This window comes from Periplaneta americana, chromosome 11 (assembly GCF_040183065.1).
Source record: "Periplaneta americana isolate PAMFEO1 chromosome 11, P.americana_PAMFEO1_priV1, whole genome shotgun sequence".
Taxonomy (NCBI): Eukaryota; Metazoa; Arthropoda; class Insecta; order Blattodea; family Blattidae; genus Periplaneta; species Periplaneta americana.
In genome coordinates, this window is record NC_091127.1 from 74,214,104 (window position 1) to 74,239,955 (window position 25,852).

The 25,852-nt window shown below is 36.0% G+C and overlaps 1 protein-coding gene across 3 annotated transcripts in view; it reads right to left on the reverse strand.

Moving 5' to 3' along the window:
* step (cytohesin steppke) overlaps nucleotides 1-25,852 on the reverse strand; it is a 371,199-nt gene that overhangs the window by 137,955 nt on the left and 207,392 nt on the right. Inside the window, exon 1 of one of the 3 annotated variants that reach the window (XM_069839620.1) lies at nucleotides 6,070-7,168. The exons of 1 other annotated variant lie outside the window; for it this stretch is intronic. In XM_069839620.1, the coding sequence (XP_069695721.1) occupies nucleotides 6,070-6,261 (192 nt within the window). In that variant the 5' untranslated portion in view covers nucleotides 6,262-7,168. Of the gene's footprint in view, nucleotides 1-6,069; nucleotides 7,169-25,852 lie in introns of those variants that run through there. One more of the 3 variants, XM_069839624.1, reaches the window with a different exon arrangement.

A 25,852-nucleotide genomic window follows, 5' to 3' on the forward strand; every position in this document is an offset into this window, starting at 1 on the left:
GAGAAAATGTTACCATTCGAGCAGAAACCTTTTCTCTACTCATCCTTTCAACTAAAGATAAGGCAAATTCTCAAAACGTCATGAGTTCTGTCTATGTCTCGGGCGTTGCAAGAAATAAACAAGCCTGTTATAAATTATAAGAATTGTCAAATACCAGTCAATAAAGGAAGACAAGTCAAAAACTTATAGAGATAACTATTAATGGGATCTGTATTTAAATAGACGCTTCGTCTACCGTAGATGTAGACGAAACGTCTGGACGTACAGCAACATCAGCTCTTTCCCGGACCGACCAACCTGACTGTGGTTTTTCCGTAGTTTTCCACAGTTACTTAGGCAAATGCTGGATTGGAATTTTCATTGCCATGGTCCATTTCCCTTCCCCTCCCGTGTAGGAAAAGAATTTAGATTTCATATCATTCATCTTCTTCATCTCATTCCATACATATATTCAGGTCAAGACGAATGTTTTCGTCCGCTTACGGGAGGGGACGTTCTCTCCACAAACAACCCTGGGTTTCCAGCCTTCCGCAGTATCTCTACCAGGACTAACTATGTAATATTAAGAGATGTAGGCTACGGGGTGTTGCTAACACTCCAAATATAATGGATTCTTATAGGCTATTTTTTAGAGAACTAAAATATCGTTCTTTTTTATTTACACAACTATATGAAATACTTTAATATATATTACAATGTTATAATTAATGGTAATATATCAATATTGGTTCATATGTATTATCTGAACGTCTATTCACTTCTGAACATAATTTACTTTTTATCTTCCTTTCCAGACCACTTTCTTGATTTTTCTGTGCGCAAGTCACTACTTAACATCCATTGCTATTACTTGTTACACAAGTATGGTCAGTTTAGTCACTGTCACTATTTACAATAGGAGCGCAGGATGTTGGCGTCACCCCACATCACTTAAACCGTTATTATCTCCAGTACGCGAATTCCGATTTCAAACATGTTTACGGTTATTGTTGTCTTACCAATTCTAAGAAAGGTACTGAACGTTTCAGAAGTACATGCTTATTCAATATGTAATTAACAGCTCCGTATATGTGACTGGGGTATTGACAACACCCCGCGCGATTACTTAAGGGTTAAGAGTACTTCCAACACCTTGGATGGGTCGTTGGAATGGATCCTTGCTGTTTGGTCACCTTGGTGATATGAGCTTAGGGCTGGAGATAGGGGGGCCCCCCATTCAGTGAGCGGGTGAGGGGTCACATGCGGACGGTAGGCTGGTACATCTCATCCTCATTCATCCCATAAATTCGGAATGCACAATAGGCTTCAGTATGTCCGACGTGCAAAGAATTGTCCCTATCCCGCTCCTAGCCATCGTTACCTAACCTAACCTAACATCACCCCTAGAGTGTCTCGCCACTGATTATGTCTACCGCAACTGTAGACAAAACGTCTGGACGTAACATCGCCAGTAGACCATGGCCTCTTAGCCCGGAAAACTCTCGCCCCATTGACGCCGGCTGTGAAAGTCTACATTCAAAGATTATATAAGTAAATAAATGATAATTAATGTCACGATGTCACAAGACGCCAAAATAATACAGATGATGATGATGATGACAACGATGACGATATTAATAAATCTGATAATTAAAAGTAGGCCTATGTGCATAAATACAATATCTTGAACATCCCATCGTATCCTGAAAATGTTAAATTGCAGGACAAGGTGGAACACTCAAAAGTATATTTCTGAACACGTTCACCGAGAAACCTAAAAATGCATGCACATGAACAAGTTTAATATATTTCTTATTACTGCACCAATGCATTGTTTCATGGACATGTATTTCATTATCTCACTGCTGAAGTTTTAAGTATCTTGGTTCAGTATTTTAATATTTACTGAAATGTAACGTACAGGTTTTGTACATTTAAATTGTTGATTATACCAATTGTGTTTACTTATATTCAAACTGTACAAAACACACACACAGCATTTTCTCTTGTGTCTGAAATAAATGTCCCAAATTTTGTAATTTTATATAAATACTTGACTTAAACACAATTAAATTCATAAAAAAAATTGAAATCATCATTCTTAACAACCGGGTCTCTAAAATTCTTTAGCAGATATGATCAACAAGATCTTCCCTGATCTCTGTTAGTCTGACAATTCGACTTCATTTCTGAGGTTAGCACGTCTGAGAGCGAAATTCTTTAATCCTGATAACAGGACAAACGAGGAAAATAAATATCTAAGATTAATATTTGAAGAGGAGCCCTCCCAATATTAAGAACAGAATTCCTTCACATAACATCTATTACACGACATCCTTGAATTGACAGTTCTTCTGATGGAAGCCATGCTTTGGCTTTTATCGTTCCTAAAAATCCATCGTCGTTGGCCGGATTCGAACCAGCGAACCACGGATCAAACGAAAAGTGTGGTTACCCCTTCACCGTCGAATGACCTCAACAGAAGTAAAACTGAAGACATTATTTACAGATATTCTTCCTCACTCATAAAAGGAAAGCAAATTTAATCGAGATTAAATATACAGCGAGTTTACTTAAATTACGTGGGTTACGAGGGAATATCGGAGAATGCTGAGTTTGCAGTGAAAGACCTGTCCTCCGGCACGAATTTATAAATGAATGAAACATAGACACACGCACTTAATAAATTATAATAATTTGTGGGGAAAAAAAAATTGAGACGAAAGGAGGCAGAGAGAGAGAGAGAGAGAGAGAGAGAGAGAGAGAGAGATATTGACGTCAGTGCACAAAGTCTATCGGCACTAAGGAGAATATAATCTACGCAACCTAAGCATCATATCTTGGAAACATTCCTTATACTATTATCTTTCAAGTCAATATGGACCACAACCTTTCTATTCAAAGATCTTTGTAATAAAAAGAAGTTTTTCTGGATCTAATTTTAATCCGAGACGACCATCAAATTTGCAATGAGTATGAATCACTTCAATTACTTATCTCGTTCCTACGTTTATATCCGTTAAGTCTTGAATCACCTTCGACACATTAATGGGCCTACTTAAAATTCTAGCGAAATATAGACTTACATTCTATGCTTTTTACTTCGACTATCTAACTAAATTAAGACTACTGAAATGCTGTCCATAAAGTAGTAATTACTAAGGTGTTGCCATCCGGATGTAAATTCATTAACAGCTTCAGATTTTCTAAGAAAAACTCCTCATGTATTTCTTATTACTCATACGCTTATCGCAGTTTCTTGTAATCACAACTTTCTTCACAGCTGAAGGTGTCTGTCTGAAATAACACTGATTCATATTCACCTGCATATAAACTGTGATAATCGTATCAATACCAAAATACAATGCAACTGATTCTCAGTAGAATGGCTGGTACATCAACTGAGTGGAAACGAATGTTCAAATTCTGGCGAGCCAAATGATACTTGCATAGATCGCCCTCAACACATTTCTGTTTTCTATAGTGATTACTATTTCTCCATCATTCATTACTGTTAGACACACATACACATTAAAAAAATACGATGTAAAAATAAGCAAATACATATCCAAGGATCCAAGACCCAATTTAATAAAGAAAAAAGTGGGATAAAATAAGTAAACGTACAGTTTCTAATTATTTGACCTATTTTTACTTCACTAATAATCCACACGGATGTTTAAGGAAAATGTCATACTATTCGAACACCTACATTATTTAAAAAATCTGACAGGGGATAGATTTTACAGACGGAAACCTTATTTTTCAGGAGTTGTCCATTTCAATATTATTTTTCTTTTCTCTTCGAAAAAACAATATCGCATGGTTCTCAAGTTTTACATTGCATTTGAAGCTGCGTAGAGCCAAATGTCAAAGAAAGACGAGAAGAAAAACAAAACAAATATGAAAATCAGATAGGAAGAGAAAGGAAGAAATCGATTAAGACAAAAAAGTAAAGAGAAGAAAGAAAAAAGCGAGAGAGAAGAATAAACGAAGGAAAAAATGGAACAAAGAAATAAAACAGGTAAAATAAGTGAATAGTAAAAAGGAAATATGAAAAAGGATAAAAAGTAACAGAGAAAACCCAATTACTTATAGACACATCTATAACAGTTCTGATGTAATAAACATAAGATGGTTCTACGTAATGAACAAGTGATATTTGAGATAAGATAAAGTATCTGTAAGATATTAATAAAGATTTTTCTTAGAATAGCCGATATTGATGCTTGATAGACGACGCTATATGGAAAATATGGCTGTTTTACATATGATGAATTTTAATGACACACGGAAACACACAGAAAGAGAGCAGCGCGAGGTTGGAGTATTTTCAAAAATAGATTAGTACAAGCGTCTCGCGTGCTGGCGTTGAAACATACCATGCCGCTTTCAGAAGGGAATTTAAATAATTTAGTAACTATGGAGATATGGATTCCAAGAATTGCAAGGCCTTACTAGTACTAATATTACATTAATGCAGCAAATAGTTATAATATCATATACTGTACATTAGCCGATAATACATAATAGTTCAATTAATGTCGATCGTCGGTTGCAGTGTAACTCCTAAATCGCACAGCTTCAATGTTAAAGTGAAAGCCACGGTCCCGTTCGAATCCCGCCTAAGGCGTAGATATTTCTTCGTTGTCAGCGTAATGCCCCCTTTTATCATAGTAAAGTTTCGGCGCTTTGCTAATTCTAGTCATGGGAATCCCACAGTGCGTGCATCCACTATGCGGTGATTAAGAGAAAGGCGGAAAATAGGAAGATTGCGGAATGCTGAGTTTGCAATGAAAGACATGCCCTTGGGCTCTTTGTTTTGTTCCGTGGTGAAGGTTACTTATGAACCAGTCACTAGAGAAAATTGTTAAAATATCTTGAAAATGCCTAGGATTTATAGTATGGAATAGTGGAAATTGGATGTGATCACTGGGGCAGCTGTATGCTCTCCCAGCCTGCCCCAAATACATATCTTACTTATATACCAAATTCGTCGTGCGTGAATGAAAAACATCGCCATATTTCCTGAATGTGAAGTAATTTGTGGGAGAGATTAACGGGGTTTTCAGTGTCGCCAACACCTGTCACATAATACTGCCCACCTAACCTAACCTGTCACAAAATACACACCTAATCTAACCTAACCTAACCTAACCTGTCACATAATACTGCACATCTGTAGTAACATTCCTCACGTTTAGTATCATTTCGTTTGCAAATGTTTCCCTCCTTGGTCTACGTCGTGACGGGAGCCATCTAGTGGAAGAAGTGGAACATGATGGCTTGAGACTGTCTCCATTCTTCATAATTACATTTACTTCGTTAAGTGTGTTTTCTGCATTAATCAATGTGTTAATGCGGTGCAGTAAAAACTGAAATGTGTTGTGGCTGTGATAAACATATTGAAAATTGGTTTATAGCGCCACATTGGCAGTGATAAAAGTGCAATATTCATTCAGTGGCGGGTGGATGCTCTACCTTGAATTGTTCAGTCATAACTCCTGTGAAGATTTTGAACAAACTTAGGCTACTAAATTTGATTTCTAAAGTGCCAAATTTTTTACTTTAAGTTGCTAAAATCTATCATCTCTAGAGTCTACTTAGGATAGTTATAAATTGGAACACAAAATTACTCTTCCTCTACCTTAGAGTTCCTACTGTCTTTGACTGGAATCTACGACCCTGAAAGGAATTTCGAATGGAATTGCTATGAAACTTCAATGTCGTGACTATAAGAAATTCACTTCTACTGTAGCCTACTGCTTGCAGTGAAAATAATTGTTTCTAGTGATGCTGTTCAATGTAAATAAAATTAACGAAGAATCACTGGGTTGCTATGGTAATTAACGTTCCCGGTAGATGTGTCACATTTCTACTACTCACACCCAAAAGTATAGCTATTATCACACTCATTTTCTCGTAGAACTGGGGGCGCAGACCCCAATATCGCCTTCCAAGTAAACTAATTACCGGTTCCAAGATTTTACACACCCTCACCTGATATAAGTGCTTCCATACTGCAGGTTTTCAACACAATCACACAAACGCAAAACAGGTTAAGTTAGCATGAAGGAATTAGATAACTACCGATCTCGACGTGGAGAGATCCCATGCTGAGCGCGCCAGGAGGCGTCCTGGGGCGGGAGGCAGGGATGAATTGGATCCGGAACGGCTTCTGCTGCGTCTGATGGGTCGTTTCAAGGAAGCGAACCATCCGGCAGCCACGGCTATCGGGGGTTGGGCCCTACGACCCTGAGTTCTTTCTTGCATTATTACCATTTAATTAGATTTACGCTCCACGCTAAAATTTTACACTTATCACCTCATTCCAAACGAAGAATGAACGAAAATATACTGCACAGCGCAAAGTTATTGACAGTTAATGTTCTCTAGAACATCTTGGCAAACAGCCATGATATTCCTTGAAATTTTGACGTCACTGAACAATCGACCTTGTTAGATGCTCAACTTATGAAACAAATGAATCATGAATTTTACGTCTCCTTTCTTGCTGTTGCCAAATATTCAGAACTTTATTCCGTATGCATAAGGAGTGAATTAAATATAATAATAACTCCTTTAAATATTTGAGTAGTGAAAGATGTTATTAAAACGCATAATATTAAATACGGTAAGTTAAAATTATATAATCAACACATGTCACTGCCTGTTGGCTCTAATTCCGTATTCTTATTTACAAATCACTCGATGGAAAATCACTTTTAAAATACTGCAAGTTCATAGAACAAAATACACATATCACTGTCGTAAATATTAAACGTCTATCGCATAAAAGAACACAAATTCAGTGATTCACTGTTAGTACACAAATGCATACAAATATTATGTACACGCTAAGAAATCACATTAAAACAATTGCACATCGTCTGTAGATGCGTTTGACACTGAACAAGAACTGAATTCACACCACAATTAACGGTCTGCACTGACGCCAGATTTTAGAAACAATGTCGTGCCAACTGGGTACGAGCGCATTACTCACATCCTGCATGTGTCACTACCAGAACGGTGTGAACGTCTCGGCCGACAAGGAGCAACTGAACCCAACTCACACACCGGCCGACTGGTCTTGGCTACCGCTCCCGCCGGCCTGCTGATAGTAAGGTTTGTATTCGCGATCTCTGGGTCGAGTTGAGGCTAATCTCAATTCTCAATAGTATGGTCTCCGTTGCTTCACTGTCTCTACACTTCCTAGCCGCCAGAGGAACAAACAACTTCGAGCTGGTTCCTTGGCCAAACTCGACGATATAGTTCCCGGCACTCACTCGGCTAACAGAGACAAATCTGCTTAGTTCACTTTCGCCCGCTACTTCTCATCGAATAATCGTAACGGGTAATTGAAAATATGTATTGGTCAGCAGAGTGATCATTACATATTCAGTAAAATAAACATTATTTAATACACATCTTTGGCTTACCTTTTCTATATATAATTTGAATAAAGTTTCGAGCATGAATATATTTTTTCACAAAAAGTGATAACACATGCATTTACATTCAAATTAAATTAATTAAACAGAATAATAAAGATGAAATCTGGATAAACATCTGACCAGAAGAAATTAACTATGTCTATGCAACTCACACAAAAAATAAGTTTTATAATATAGCGTTCTTATAGATAGGGCAGAAAGCAATGGTAAAGTATTCAGAAAGGGTGTAACTTGCACATTCTGCATTTTTGGAGAAGCACAAAAACACAAAGTTTCGAAGGTTAGGTGTACCTTCGTTGCAAAGTAAACCACAGCCTTATTACATTCTACGCACGTCGCAGACTCGGACGTCCCGTTCTTGGAGTGATTTTGTCTAGTGGTAACTGAAATTTGAATTGTTGGCATATAAGGCGGTTGCTGTCTTTATGATGGTGAACGGTCCGTCCTATTCTAATTTCACATACAGGAAAAAACCTATGGTATACTGAATACGTCGAGGTATTGTGTACTTCACAATACAACCTGCAAAACAAGGCAACTTAGGAATTTCCATCCATTTGGATATTAAGAGACTTTCGGATGAAAATTTGTGTGTATTCACTGGAATACTTTTTCTCCAATAATATTTCGTTTCTGACGTTCCACACCGATAATGTACTCGTATTTCGATAAGTTCTAGACTCGTGTAATATAACAAACGAAAAATTTCATTTTAATGATTTTTCTTCAATGTAATCGATATGCAAGACCCTATAATCGAATTTCTTGCAAGATTTTTCTCTATTGCGCCAATCGATAAAAGAAGCGTTTAAATTTTGACCGCATGCTTAAGTAACCAGCGAAAATGTTCATAACCAAAATATTAAAAAAGAAAGATTGACCACGTTGTAGATGAACAAAAGTGTGAGAAAGCTATCTTATTCGTTGCGATCCTCACATGTAAGTTAGTCTCACTGAGTTAGCATCTTTAACGATTCCAACAAGTAGGATACTCTTCTCACCCTTTCGTTCATCTAAGACGAAGGTATATCCAATCTTCGAAACGTTTGAGTATTTTGTGTACTTCACCAACAAATAAAATTTTAAAACTGCAATTTTGCCTTAAAATAAAGCAGTCAGATTTCGCTAATAACTATAGTAGACCTATTAATTAAATTTGGAAACTCCTCGCTTTATAAGAGGTTGAAAATCCCATACATACTGAATGACATTATGCAATATTAGCAAAAATTGTGTGACCATGTCCACATGATGAATACAGATCCTCTGCTACATTTAACTTTGCTACCAGCCAAAAGATCGTGGATATATGAAAGACCAAAACAGCATTGGGAGGACTAGAAACATCTCGTGATTTATAGAGATGTCTTAACAGTTCTAATTCTAAATTCGTTCATGACGAGTAAAATCCGTGGTAAGAATGATATTGGTTTGGATCAATCTCCATTTTCTACCTAAACATTACAGAAAAAAAGGCATTTTCAGTAGATCCTCAAACCAAAAAGATCATTATTATACACTCTTTCCATCTCTTGTTCATTCTTAATATCTATGAATCAACTTATTCGGAAGGTGAACACGTGAAAACTAACAATTTTACTCAAAAACATAATACATAATTTGCATGCATACATACATACATATATACATACATACATACATACATACATAAGTGTACTGCTCAAGGACAGGTCTTTCACTGCAAACCCAGCATTCTCCAATCTTTCATATTTTCCGCCTTCCTCTTAGTCTCCACATATGATCCACATTATCTTAATATCGTCTATCATCTGATATCTTCTTCTGCTCCGAACTCTTTTCTCGTTCACTATTCCTTCCAGTGCATCCTTCAGTAGGCAGTTTCTTCTCAGCCAATGACCCAACCAATTCCTTAAAATCATAGTAAGTAGTGGTATTTCATTTAACGACGCTTTCACTGCAGAGATTATTCTGAATCAAAACTCGACTTGAGCGATGATATGGCCGACAAATTTTGCCTGGCGCTCATTACAGGTTAAGAATATTGTTTCAAGACTTTGTGTTAGTATATCACAAATTCGTTAATTACTCAAAATTCCACCCCTTTTATTACTGAGAAATAGCGAAAAAACAGATCAATGTTACCAGAAACGAGACTGAAGTAATTTTGGGTGGATTTAGGTAGACATAAATGTGCTATAGCACAAACGAACACACACAGAAATAGGGAAATTACTTCTGAATTGTCAATACGGAGTTAAGATTATTAGCTTAATTCGGTGGACACACTTCTATTCCTACGTAAAAATTATGAACTCAAGCTATAGACTACTTATGGCGCCTGAAGTGCATGTGGTACTGGCAGTACACAACAGCGATGTTATTTTGTAGACACCTTTTAAATGTGTCACCTTCTGTCATGATGAATAGCCCTCCAGCACAAGTCCCCTTCGACGTTCGTGTGACAAACAAAGTACGGAATATGTTGTTCGTAACAGCATTCTCGAAAGTTTAAAACTTCAGAGGAGGACAGAAAAACTGCACACAGAACAGTTACAACCCACGAAAATTATCGGAGTTTGATTCCCAACATTTATTACTCTATCTGCATTAGAAAAAAAGAGTAATAGTTAAAATAATAACAATAAAACAAATAACATAGTTAATAATGAGATAATACTGTATAGTAACTATAGCAAGTATCGAGCTTCAATTATTTGGGATGAAATGCCTGTTATTATTCGTTTATGAAGCTTTTGTCATCTAGTCTGCTGTCAAAAAATCTTAAAGTTAGAATTTAAAAAACAGTTATATTACCGGTTGTTCTGTATGGTTGTGAAATATGGACTCTCACTTTGAGAGAGGAACAGATATTAAGGGTGTTTGAGAATAAAGTTCTTAGGAAAATATTTGGGGCTAAGAGGGATGACGTTACAGGAGAATGGAGAAAGTTACATAACGCAGAACTGCACGCATTGTATTCTTCACCTGACATAATTAGGAACATTAAATCCAGACGTTGAGATGGGCAGGGCATGTAGCACGTATGGGCGAACCCTGAAATGCATATAGAATATTAATTGGGAGAACGGAGGGAAAAATACCTTTCGGGAGACCGAGACGTAGATGGGAAGATAATATTAAAATGGATTTGAAGGAGGTAGGATATGATGTTAAGAGACTGCGTTAATCTTGCACAGGATAGGGACCGATGGCCAGCTTATGTGAGGGCGGCAATGAATCTGCGGGTTCCTTAAAAGCCATTTGTAAGTAAGTAAGAGTGACAAAATGCCATTTACTAATGGGTCCATATAATATGTCAAAATTATGTAGTTGTAAATGTACTTAGGAGTGATATGACCAATTTTTATTTTGCCTATTTTAGCTCTTGCTGCCTATTTTAACAATAAGTGGCTATTTTTTGTCTTTTTTATCTTTTAAAAATAAATTTAAAGTTTATTTATTTACTTATTTGTTATTATACGTTATTTCAACAATCGACGTTTTATTGCCTTCAATTTACCCTTCTTATTTGCGAGTTTAATGTTGAATATTCTATAGTTGTAATACTTCATACAAGTTATTTCATTATTCTAACGGAATTATCAGCATGCTTAAAATCTCCTTTCGTCTATCCCAATGCCATTAGTGAAAAGTATAAACTGTAAGTATTGTCTCTAAATACTGAATTACAGGAGGAAAAAAAACTGCCAAATAATGATTGAAAGGAATACTACAGTTGTAGTAGATAAACGTCCATATATCTACACTAGCTTGCTACAAACATAGGCTACTCCAGTTATGTCAGTTGATGTACAAAGATTATTTTCCGTGTTGAAAATTGTTCTATCCGATACAAGGCAGAATTGAAAATAAACTCTAAACTATGTCCTTTTACTCTGATTGAGGTTCTAGTTGATATGTGTCAGAGGAAGATCAATTGTTTGTATGCATCTGAAGTCTGACTAGTGTAATATGTAGCTAGTCTGCGATGTATGCAATAGAGAGGGAAAGAAACTGGCAACCTTATCCCATTATCTCCTGGCCTAGTTGCCTCTTAAGTGGTGCCAGTTGACTAAACAACAACTATGTGCTTTGCGGTAATGTGCAAAGAATAGAAATGTATTTTGCATGAATACCGTATAAATTATATGATGAAGTATTATGTCTTTTCTTAAAGTGCCATCATCATGTAGGCCTATTTAATTGTTTTTTTTCCTGCCAATTTTAAGTATTAAATCAGGGATGTCAAAGCACTAGAGGTTTACTGCAAGATAAAGCACAATCATCGCTCTTAAGAAAATGTTGAAATGTTATGCAGGTTCTTAGGAGCACGCAGTGCAGGTGCTTTGACTGACTAAACATTTGGGCTTTATTGATAAGCATCTTCTGCGGATCTCTGGAAAAAGAACTAAGGAAGAGACTAGTAACGTGTTTTGTATAGAGTGTGGCATTGTATGGGGCAGAAACATGGACATTACGATGAAGTGAAGAGAAGCATTTGAAATGTGAATATGGAGAAGAACGGAACGTGTGAAGCAGACAGACAGAATAAGAAATGAAGCTGTGTTGGAAAGAGTGGGTGAAGAAAGAATGATGCTGAAACTGATCAGAAAGAGGAAAAGGAATTGGCTGGGTCACTAGCTGAGAAGAAACTGCCTACTGAAGGATGCACTGGAAGGAATGGTGAACGGGAGAAGAGTTCGGGGCAGAAGAAGATCTCAGATGATAGACGACATTAAGATATATGGGTCATATGAAACAGAGAGGAAGGCAGAAAATATGAAAGACTGAAGAGTGCTGGGTTTACAGTGAAAGACCTGTCCCTCGGCAGAACATATTAATGAATGATAAGTAGACTATCGGAGTAACTCTCTTTGAAATTATATTACGAAATAGTCAAACTTATACATAATTTCTGAGCATAAATAAAAATATTAGGTATTACTCGACCAAGGCGAGTGGAATCGGGGCGTAATGTGACCTATCGCGATGCGATAGGCCTATTACGAACGCAGGAGCAGTAGCGCCACAGCTCCGGGCTGCAGGACTCCACTGGCCTTGGTCGAGTAATAACAAATACCTCTGAAAAAAACGAACGAAGATTGATTCCCAGAATTAACACTTATTTTAGTTGTGCCAACCGATAACATTAATTATCCCTTGTTATTTTCGTAATGCATAATTTTGTTCCTAATAAAGTGACTTATTATTACGGTAAATTTGAAAACAAAACTTGTTAACACTTTCCGAAACGATGAAGAAAATTTTAAAATGTAGATTTCAAAAATTATCATAAATTATTACGATGATGGTGATAGTGGTGTTTCAGAAAAGAAAATATATTTTTAAGACTAAATATGCACATCCTATGGAGAGCATCTGGAATTTTCGTCACCGATTTTTCGTGACCCGGTGATTTCGTCACATATTACATTTTGCCACTGCAACATTTTGTCACCGATTCACTTTTGTCACCAAATCACTTTTGTCACCACCATATTTTGTCACCAATTTAATTTCCTCATCAATATTCGCCACCACAATTTTTCCTTCCTTCGTGTCGCTTCCCTTACTGATACTTACTTACTTATAGCCTACCTAATAAAATGTTAGGGATGAGCTAACCCCAATCTTCGATTACTTTCAGGATAATTATGTCATGGATCGTAGACGTGGCAGAGGTAGGCAGCAGCCCATGTTCCCTCCAAATACTTGGAATTATTACATTCGTATCCAGGGAAAACCTGCCCAGAACAACAAATACTTGTGAAGCGTGGCATAGACGTCTCAATACTTTAATGTGCAAAGCACATCCCTCTTTTCACCATGTCCTTCAGTTGCTACAGGAGGAGACTGCAAGGATACATCAGGACATTGAGAAATTAGAAGCAGATCAGTCTCCACCCAGAAAAAAAAAAGAAATACACGTCCTTAGATAACAGAATTGCACCAATTTTATTGTCGATAAGTATGGAGCCTATAGAACAGAAAATAACATCCTTGGTTACATACATGTCACATGTCACAACTTCAGAGGAAATTTTGGTTGAAACTCCATAAAACAGTATGAATGTATGCAACTTCAAACTCCATGTTAATACAGAGAATTAAAATAATTATACAGTGATGGTTTTGGACTCATAATGAAAACAGTCTAAATACAATTTTCTGCATTATTTTGGTGACGAAATCCTCTCAGTATAAAAAAAATGATCACAAAATGTAGCTATATGATGGTGAAATATCTTCGGTGACAAAAAAGTGACAAAATGTATTTGATGACCAAAAACTAATGACGAAAAATTGGTGACATACTATAACCGTGACGAAATTTACGGTTACGAAATGCCCTCGACCCCTATGGAGACCTCCGAATGGATTCAGAATGGAATACCAACTTAATTTAACTGCATACAAATTCAGAAAATTACCTTTTAACTACTTTTAACGTCGCGGTCCACTAAGGAACACAGATCTCTGGACGATTTTTCAGACCCCTCAGCATTATTGAGCGAATGTCTTCGTCGCATGGCCTCTCACTGCTTCCATCCGTCTGATTAAATTCACTATTAAGGAAGGAAAAAATGTCGGTTCTTTCGTTTCTAAAGAGATAAATGACTGTTTGCACAGTGATTAAGAAAATTAAAGTCTACTCCAAATTAAATAAACAGCCAACCATATAGGCCTACAGCACTTATCTTAGTTGATTCCACCGAATTGACGACACCCGTTTACTAAAGTGAAATAAAAACTGTACCATACCAAATATTAAGGGATAATCTATGCCAGAATTTGTACATCTCCTATGCACGCAACCATTCTTTTTCAAACTGTGTTCTGTCACCTGGCAAAAAAATAAACATATAAAAAATAAATTTCTCTTGAAGTATGTTTTAGATCAAGTTATACTTGAGCGATTAAAAGAGAAAAAATGATTAACCAACTTCATCGTTATATAAATATTGATACGCCAGTTTGGGAATTCACGCGAAAAAGAAAAATGCATTCATTACACTACATTACTACAATATTATCGATTCAAAACGGAAACCGTCAATAATAATAATAATAATAATAATAATAATAATAATAATAATAATAATAATAATAATAATAATCAACAACAAAAACAAAAACAACATGTAGACCTACCACGTTGTCTTTTCATCTGATTCTCAAGACAAATGCTAAATTTTAATTTCCATCTCTGTGTTCTGTTCATTATCTTTCTTAAATATTTGATATTCTCTATTTCGTTGACTATACAGGGTGTACAGGGTATAAGTGCCGTCCTTTTCACAGTCGTCGGGGACAACCTACAGGATCAAAAAATGCCCATACATAGTTTTCCCAAAAAAAATATTTCTTCTCTTATTTTATTCGCGTTATACTGCTTATATCGTTAGTAAAATTACGAAAACAATTACATCAGTAGGTATTAGTTTAAATAAATATTTGTGTGTTCTATTACGTTCTCGTGAAATTAAATAAAATTGCATGCTTAAATTTGTTAATATTCTGGTGTGAGAAACGTGGCAACGTGTTCAGCAGGCAGTACTCTGCACAGACTAACGTACGAGCCAGCTGAGTTCAAGCTCCCTGTTCATAGGTCTACTGCCCAGTGGATGACAGTTCGGTACCAGGTATTCGATAAACAACTTACAATGCCATTCACAGTTTAGGAATATCATATTATGTTATTAATTTATGGAGAAAGTCGTCGTAATTCAAGTGAGGCAAGAAGATGTACCGTCAATGCTTTCCGCAATGGAGGTTACCTAGTCGGCGAACGTTTGTAGTGGTTTCTCAACGATTATTAGGAACTAGGAGTCTCTTACCTCGTTTTGAAAATCACACAGACAGAAATTTCTTTAAAAATGATACTGCTTTATGGAAGCGGGAGAGATTAAAATGTTGCATTAAAAATGTTCGTGTGATTTTGTGCAGTAAACCATTAATGTTTATTTTTTAGACGTACAATAAAAAATGGACCAATATTCCCAATATTGTTAAATAAAATGGAAATTTACCATAAAGTTCTATTAATGAGATTGAAAGTTTATATTTCCTGCTCGCTTTATGTAAACAATCCATATTGTTATGGATAGCAATCCTGCATTAGAACAGAGCATCTGTTTTGTACCGATATGTCTATATCCGCTCCAGTTGTACCGTGTATACTTGTAAATTTCCTCCTCCCCATCCAGCAGCACTGCCAAACGTCTGTTATTGTAAACTTTAATAATTAGTTAATATTGCAATTTTCTTTCTTATGACATGAACAATCATCAGTTAAAATAATGACACTTATACCCCTTACACCCTGTATAGAATTATAGAGGACAAAACGCATCACTAATGTCGGATGTGATAAAGCCCAGTAAGCGCATTTGTACTGCTTCAAATTTTATACAAAATCTTCTGCTTCAATTCCAAATTACATTCTCTTACCATGTAACTGTAATTTTATATAGGCATAAAATGTAATTTATAGTTTAATGTGTGTTAAATCCTTAGAAACTTTTCCGTGAGTTACAGGCACTTTTATTTTTAACAACAATAGCGACTGGTTGAGAAGGAACTGCCTACTGAAAGATGCATTGGAAGAAATGGTGAACGGAAGAAGAGTTCGAGGCAGAAGGAGATATCAGATGATAGACGACATTAAGATATATGGATCATATGCGGAGACAAAGAAGAAGGCAGAAAATAGGAAAAACTGGAGAATGCTGGGTTTGTAGTTAAAGACCTACCCTTGGGCAGAACACTATGAATGAATGAATGCCGCGAAAAGTTGCTTATGGATGAGATAAGACATATTATGTTTACATGTTATTGAATGGATAGCAATCGTATTCATGTTTAACAGGAATTTTCGAGAAATTTAGTTACTTTTATTTCAGCCTAAGGCCGATTTTATTAGTAGGGCTCGGATTTTTAGGTGCTAAAAATCGGAAAAATACTTATTTTTTTATGTACTAAAAATCGGAAAAATGTGACAAAAAATGAAAAATATGTAATTATGTTCCAATATTTTATGTGAATATAAACAATATGCTACTCACTAGTATAAATTATGCTGTCTCGCCAAATGCTGAAGAATATTACAGTGCACAATGAGATTCATCCTAAGTTACCCATCACAAATGACTGACGATTATCGCGGAACACTGCCTTGTACTGGGAAAAGGAGCGTTCTAGCCATTGAGAAACAACATGCACTACCTAGAGTCATGTTTACGGTTGGAAACAAAAACAGAGGCTGTTGATGTTTATGAAATTATAATTGCTTTCTGAATCAGCGTTATGATAACTTACAATGTTTACGTGTGCTAATTACAGTATAATTTTTTAGTGGTGACAGCTATTATCGCTTGTGATGAGAGAGCATACTGCAGTTCCATAGGTCCACAGATAGGCAATTCCGAGAAACAGTCGCCAGCTGTCACGTCTAAGCAACTTCACTGTGATGATTAATCTGAAATGGGGTTTTTGTCAAAAATTATCTCATGAAAACTTTATTTTTGTGTGTTTTATGTGAATTTTTGAATGTATGTATTTGGGTATCAATTTATACCCTTCCCATTACTGCATTTATAACGATAGAGTTATAAATTCCCAACAGTGAGTAGTTTCAATACTAATGTAGTAAACGTTAAAAGAATTATTTCCTTCAAATGAAAGATTTCAAGAGAATAAAATAAAATTCTCATAGTAACAGCTAAAATGCCGTGCCCATACTAGTTAAATATTTAAAATGGAGCATGATTATGTCCAGATAAAGGTTTGTATAATAATGAAATTGAGAAAAAAATTAAAGAAACACTTGATATTATCAAAACTTCTTCATCTATGTCTGAGTTTATATTTCCTTGCATAATTACTCTAGTCCAGTAAATCAGTCAGGTCTGTTACACTATTCCGTTCCTATAGGTACACAGCTGAAAAAGAAATCTCACAGATGTCAGCACAAGCCAGGATGATGCACAAAAAGTCATCTTGACTGTACTCCTACGTTCACCCATTTTGATTTGGCGAGTTTATGTGTCATACTCTTGCTTTGTGTTTTAGTCTAAGCGTGCATTTTTACTTTGTCAGATCTGTTTGTGTTTTTTCCACAAATAACATATAAAGTCAAGATCAAGAGGACATAATAGTACACATGTACAGCAGTTAAGTTGCTATTTTGAAGATTTTTAAGCAAAAAAAAAAAATTAGGTTAGCACATGCTTATATTCGCTTTGTCATGGCTGTTACTCCATGTTATGTCTGTTACATCATTCAAAACAGTGCCTTAATTTTTTCTAATTATCTATCATTAATGAAACTAAGGCTCAAATATCTTCGCCTTAAGGGCAATCTACTAAGATAATTGTAGAAGTTATTATCTTTAATTAGGTAACAGATCTGATATTAAGATATTTAAAATATTTGTTCATTTTTAATCTGAAGTTAGTTCTGTTACTATTCTAAGACCTAAGCACTGTTTAAAGAATATCTTATATAAAAAATAAAGGAATTCTATTTCTATAAAAGACCCATTGTCTTGTCCTGTAAAACACCTGACATTTAGTTGTACATCAAAGATTCACTGATACTTGTAGAGAATGGTGTAGAGCAAGTTGAGTGTACAGTGGCTGATTACTATGGCAGATACATTGCACTATATTAATACACGGAGAATATGCACTAAATAGTACTTTAATTTTGACGTTCTCAATCATCCATTTGTTACATAAATTTTACAAATGACCCATTTACATAAAAAAAAACAACAAAATATGGGTTTTTATGTGAAATAAAATTTAAAATATATGCTCAGGTGATCTTGTCCGAATCTTAAAACACAATTACGAGTTTCTATTACAGTGCACATAAAATATTTATTTACCTAAGAATTCTAGCCCTATTTATTAGTCACTATAAATGAGCCAATTGGCTCTGTCTCCTAAATGACATCACTCATCTCGCTGGTGGGTTTCCCGTGGTTTGCCTACGGTGTTAAGACAAATGTCGGGATGTGCGCTAAAATAAATGGACCACTGGTCTATTGCTCAGCTGTGTATAATAATTCAGTTTTCCAAACTCTGGCGCTCACTTATTTTGGGCTGGCAATGGAGGAGACTTGACTGCATCGTTGCTTCTTTCATTCCTCAGCTCCAGCTCTCGTGGGTTTGTGGCAGTGGTTGCTGGGTGTGCAGTTGCGGATGACTGGCTAATACCTTTATCAATCATTTTTCGGCTTTCACACTTATGAAGTTTATTAAAGTCCCCTAAATGGGATGAAAAAAAAATATTTGGGGCCCAGATTTAAAAAAATATATACCTAATGCAGAATTTTACTGAAACCGAATATATCTAAGCCATTTTTAAAGATAAATTTAAACAGTTTTTTTTACACTCTACTTTTAAAAGCACGCTCTATAAACTATCTGCAATAGAATTTTGATATTAGTCCCTACATTTGTAAAATAAACAATTAAAATTTAAGAACACTTTTTATTTCCTTTTTTGCAAATAGACAGGCATATTTTTCAAATGAAATTAATTAGCAAAGTTCTTTTACAGAGAAACGTTTCCTATAGGCTAGAGAATGTGTGTTCTAAATTTCATGCATAGTTCGCAAATTATATCCATTTTTAATGGCAATGTAACAAAAAATGAAGTTACCGGAAACAACAATCAAAGAGCATATTCCGAATCTCAGCGCTGAGGAATCTGATGGCATCACGGTGTTCCGAATTTCAACGTTGACGTCACTGATGCTCCACCGGTGTCGCACCGGTGCCATCAGCTTGCAGAGGTGGTGACAATCTCCATCAGACGCCATCAGTGAATCTGACTGATTCTTGTATAGGGCGGAAATTAGCAGACGAATGACATCGTACATTGTTGTGTCATGGCGGTGTGTTCTACTTTGGGTCTGCTGTATTGTTTGTAATGAGCACAACGTAAAAACAATATTTTAATGGCTTATGAGCGAACATGTCAACGGACCAGTTATTACTACCGGTTCAAGAAATAAATTTTTTATGATCTCTTTTCTTTGAACGAGATGACAGTACGGAAATTTCGCAAAATCTTGCTAGCGTAGCACAAACAACAACTTGTACAGCCGCCATGATAGCCATCGAACCTTCCAGCAGTTTTGTTCCTATTTCGCTGCAGCGTGACGTCATTGTTGTCCACCGGTCCGACGAGATTCGGAATACGCTGAAAGGGACCTGTGATTTTAAAACCCAGAGCGCAGGAGCTTTAAAAATGGTTTCTCAACATCCGATAAGGGAACGAATACCCACAAAATGTTGTGCAATGTATTCCACACATATCACAGTGTTAAAAAAAAAAAAAAAAAAAAAAAAAAAAACATTTTTTTTTTAGAATATACTCACTTTTTACCAAAAATTACCGTCTTCTCTCTTTAAGCTAAGAAAACTCACAAATTCTTTATATCCGAAGAACCCTTGCAAGGTCGCACACTCATGTATCTGTTACCTAGCTTCCCTCCTCCCAACATCATGAAACACTGATTCATAGATTCATAGTTATTTCTAAAAATTGCTACAGTTTACGTGATACATACCAAAATTAGGTAAATCATAATTCATTTTAGCTTTCATAAATAAGATACTCGTAAATGTTAATAATTTTCGCTATCACTGTCATAAAAGGCGGTTGATTCTTCAGGTTTTCTGTAATTCAAGTAGGTACGGTTTTATGGTTCGGCCATTACAATGTTCTTGTAGACGCAGTTTCCTTACAAAATAGCTATAGGACGTTAATCCCTATCGCAATAGTGAGGATAACATTGAATTTAATGTGCAAAATTTTTCAATGTAAGAGTTTGTGTAAACGCAGATATTCGTGCGAAAATTGCTTGAAGTACAAAATATATGAAAAACGTATGGAAAAGATAATTAACAAAATATCAAAGAATCGCTCAGTAACGGAAAGCTCTTTTCAGAAATGTTAAAAATAACAAAGTAGATTTAATTCACCACAGACAATAAGGAAATAGTATTCTTAAAAATACAGTGTAATAAAATTAAATTTATAAACTCTGAAGAATTGTAAAGGAGACAAAGACGGACACATTTTCATTATATACCGTTATTATATACTCACGTAATTACCACCTTTTCTCTCAAAGAATCGAAGATAAAAAGTCGAAAGGACAGGGGAATTACGCGACGACTACAAAATATCCTAAATAAATTGGCAATAAACAACACTAACAAAAGTAATTCAAGTAATTCATGTATTGATCAAATTAATGTTAATACTATATAACTGCAAATATATATATATATATATATATATATATATATATATATATATATATATATACTTACTTGCTTACAAATGGCTTTTAAGGAACCCGAAGGTTCATTGCCGCCCTCACATAAGCCCGCCAGCGGTCCCTATCTTGTGCGAGATTAATCCAGTCTCTATCATCATACCCCACCACCCTCAAATCCATTTTAACATTATCCTCCCATCTACGTCTCGGCCTCCCTAAAGGTCTTTTTCCCTCCGATCTCCCAACTAACATTCTATATGCATTTCTGGATTCGCCCATACGTGCTACATGCCCTGCCCATCTCAAACGTCTGGATTTAATGTTCCTAATTATGTCAGGTGAAGAATACAATTCGTGCAGTTCTGTGTTGTGTAACTTTCTCCATTCTCCTGTAACTTCATCCCGCTTAGCCCCAAATATTTTCCTAAGCACCTTATTCTCAAACACCCTTAACCTATGTTCCTCTCTCAGAGTGAGAATCCAAGTTTCACAACCATACAGAACAACCGGTAATATAACTGTTTTATAAATTCTAACTTTCAGATTTTTGGACAGCAGACTGGATGATAAGAGCTTCTCAACCGAATAATAACACGCATTTCCCATATTGATTCTGCGTTTAATTTCCTCCCGAGTGTCATTTATATTTGTTACTGTTGCTCCAAGATATTTGAATTTTTCCACCTTTTCGAAGGATAAATCTCCAATTTTTATATTTCCATTTCGTACAATATTCTGGTCACGAGACATAATCATATACTTTGTCTTTTCGGGATTTACTTCCAAACCGATCGCTTTACTTGGTTCAAGTAAAATTTCCATGTTTTCCCTAATCGTTTGTGTATTTTCTCCTAACATATTCACGTCATCCGCATAGACAAGAAGCTGATGTAACTCGTTCAATTCCAAATCCTCTCTGCTATCTTGAACTTTCCTAATGGCATATTCTAGAGCGAAGTTAAAAAGTAAAGGTGATAGTGCATCTCCCTGCTTTAGCCCGCAGTGAATTGGAAAAGCATCAGATAGAAACTGACCTATACGGACTCTGCTGTATGTTTCACTGAGACACATTTTAATTAATCGAACTAGTTTCTTGGGAATACCAATAAGAATATCATATAATACTTCCCTCTTAACCGAGTCATATGCCTTTTTGAAATCTATGAATAACTGATGTACTGTACCCTTATACTCCCATTTTTTCTCCATTATCTGTCGAATACAAAAAATCTGATCAATAGTCGATCTATTACGCCGAAAACCGCACTGATGCTCCCCAATAATTTCATCTACGTACGGAGTTAATCTTCTCAAAAGAATATTGGACAAAATTTTGTACGACGTCAACAAAAGTGATATTCCTCGAAAGTTACCACAGTTGGTTTTGTCCCCCTTTTTAAAAATAGGTATAATTATGGACTCCTTCTATATTTATGTATATCCTTATGGGGGAATGTTGTACTTTTGACAATTAAATTTTTTGATGTGGCAAAGTTGACTAATCTAACTCCATTGTCACTACTAATTGCGTTAGGCTCTCTTTTCCAATAGTTGGTCTAAAAATATCCTCCCGTCCTACTTTAGCATTGAAATCCCCCAATAAAATGTTCATGTGATATCTAGGGAACTGATCAAAAGTATGTTCCAATTCCTCATAGAAGGTGTCCTTTGTATGGTCGTCTTTCTCTTCTGTAGGGGCGTGAGCATTTATAATATGATGTCGCACCATCTATATATATATATATATATATATATATATATATATATATATATATATACAGGCGCGGATACAAGGGGGGGTCTGGGGGGCTATAGACCCCCCTATCAATTCAAAGACTTTTTTAAATTTAAAATGTACAAAGGATTATTTTTTCATTCATATAACTTATAATGATTTCTTCACTCTCTAAACTTCATATTATTTTGCTATTTTACTTTCGCATACAAACTCTCTTTACAGTTCGCAGTGAATAAATCAGGTAAGTGGTCGCATTCCTTAGGGGTCGTTACCATGGGGTTTAACAATAGCTCGGACTTCGGAACGGAAATCTAACGGTAACCACCCCTACCACACTGCAGCTAGGCTGCTACCAATATATTTGTTATCGTACTTTACAATAGCCACTACATTCGACTTTTGAATTGAGACGAGAAGTGATCAGTTCGCACAGGTGAATTATTTAGTGTAACAGTTATAAGAAATTATAAAATTTCGGAACGTAAGTTTCAAACAAATATCTTACAATTCGTCAAGAAGCCGTGTGGTGAAGTGAAAGAAAAGTGCAGTACGGATGACAATGATACAACTGATGAAGAAAAGTGTATGCCTGTTAATACCGTAACAGTGGAATCGGTTATGTGCGGTGAAGTGATGACGCTAGTTCGACGATTCATAATGTATTAGATATTGGTTGCTTAGTGGAAAAAGAAATATGCAGTGACGAGATAAAATACAAAGCTCTAACAAATCCATGGGTTCCAGACGAAAAATATCCATTTCCGAGGACACTAGAATCGGGACAGTCTAGACAATTTCAGCATGCGTGGCTTAAAAGATTTCCATGGCTGTCTTACAGTAAGAAGGATAAAGGTGCGTTCTGTCACGTGTGCGTTTTATTCGGACATATAGAGGGAGGGCAAAGCAAAGTTACGTTACATAATTTAGTTACGAAACCTCTAAGGAAATTCAAAAAGGCCTCTGAAATATTCAGGAGACATTCAGAGAACAGTTATCACAAAACTGCTCTCTTAAAATGTGACAACTTTAAAGGAGTGTTTGAAGGTAAGGTAGAGAACGTTCTGGTTCAATTGAATAATGAAGTGTTACAAACAGTGCGCGAAAACAGGATGAAACTTGTCCCAATAGTAAAAACAATTATTTTGTGCGGCCGACAAAATATTCCATTAAGAGGACACAGGAATGATGGTGCGATTGACTTGGAAAGCGAAAATCAAAACGAAGGTAATTCCAAGGAGCTTCTTAAATATCGCGTTGATGCCGGTGATCAGATTCTGCATATTCATCTTAAAAATGCCCCCAAAAACTCTTCTCTAACAAGCAAAACAACGCAAAACGATCTCATAAACTGTTGTGGCACCATTATTGAAAAGAAAATTGTTGAAGAGGTTAACCAAAGTAAAACATCCCAGACGACTTCAGCTTCGTTAAACTGTAAGTAACATTTAATCGACTTTCCATTCCAGTCACCATTTCCTTTAGAATTAGAACTAACTGAAGACTTAGAACCTAAGAGTGACAATATTGTTGTGGTTTATTTATTTGTTTTTAATTCCATTGTTCTGTGTTATGATTATACTACTGTATTCATATGTTAATTGAGGGGTTGGTGCAAGAAAGGCACTTCTCTCAAATGCAAGTTTTGAGAAAATTGATGTTGGAAATTCAAACCGTAATAATGTTATCTATGCATGCCTTTACATTTTGGGTACCGGTACTCCTGACCTCTATGATTACAGTATTGAACTACAACTTTGTGATCATATGCATAACAGATCAGAGAACACAATAAAGCGTTTTACTCAAAAAGGGCACATCCTCTAAAATGCCCTTCTTGCACCCAGCCCCTCAATTATTATTAGCCCCCCCTATTATTAAATTCTAGATCCGCGCCTGTATATATATATATATATATATATATATATATATATATATATATATACACAACATTTGCACTTCTAATGCCGGTAGCTTGACCTTGGCTAAACAGATCACTTCGCGTGTGAAATATTCTTAACAGCTTATTACAGGGTTGTTTCCTCTCTCTGATAACGAATCTGAATGACATCATGTGCATCAGGAGTCACACGACAATTGAACTGTGGCGCGAGGTGACAGACCAGTAGTGAGTGATCTTATAGTCAGAGTGCACGGCAACTCACAGCAGAAATTCCCAAGAAAATCGAGCCTTTTTGGGAGAGGTACATAACAACCCTTTCCGATGCCAAGTACAGTTAAGTGAAAATAAAATAGCCTGCAATAAACGAGGTTTCGTTATTTCCAAGAAAGGCATCTTCTGTGTACTTAATAAGATTGGTAAAGCTCGAATGGAATTAATTTGTAACATCTCGTGGGGTGCACTGACTTGTGACGGGGGGTGGATTTGCTTGCTTTTTCCACTCTGGAATTAATCCCATCCGAGCTTTGCCAATCTTATTAGGTACACATAAGATGCCTTTCTTGGAAATAACGAAGCCACGTTTTTTGCAGGCTCCTATGATTTTCACGTAACTGTACTTGTCATCGGAAAGAGTTGTTATGTATGCCTCCCAAAAAGGCTCGATTTTCTTGGCCACCGCTACTGTGAAACACCGTGTACTCTGATTATGAAATCACTCACTAGTGGTCCGTCACCTCTCGCCGCAATTCAGCTGTCGGCGTGATTTCTGATGCACATGACGTCATTCAAATTCGTTATCAGAGATCGGAAACAATCCTGTAATTACGTAAATAAAATAAACATACATATTATATTTTTATACTCCACTACTTTCATCAGATAAATCCAGACCGTCTTCCGTGTCGTCAGGGGAATCATCAGAGTTTTTTTACTGTAGAAGAGTAGTTAATGACATTGGGTTTTCCATGCGTATTTCTACGGTACTACGAATCTTCACGGAAGAAACCGTTTACCTATGGGGAAAGGGATGTCAATCTTTTTTTGAATATAAGAGGGAGAAAACACGGAAGGAAAATAAAATTCTGAAAAATATGTCCTAAAAATCTTTGGGGAGAAATTATGCAAGAGGAAACTAACGTACAAATAAGGTACACGTTCTCTGAAAAGCCATCTCCCAACTTAAATCAAAGCTTTATCAAATTAAACTAATCAAAATAACAAATACTGTATATTATTCACATTCAAATTCTCGCAGTAGGTCTACTATAACTTGAATACATTATTTTATATTTCATAATTTTGTTTACAACAGAAAAGTTGTTCAAAGCATCGGCCTTCAATACTAGCGCCAAACATGACGTTTCACTGTCATTACTGCATTGTCCAGGAAACCTTAAGGAATCTTCAGTTACCATTCAGGACTCGCGGTAAACAAGTTTCAAGCAAAAGTATCAAACTTAAAGGCTGGACTTATGTAATGAAGCGACCACCGCAAA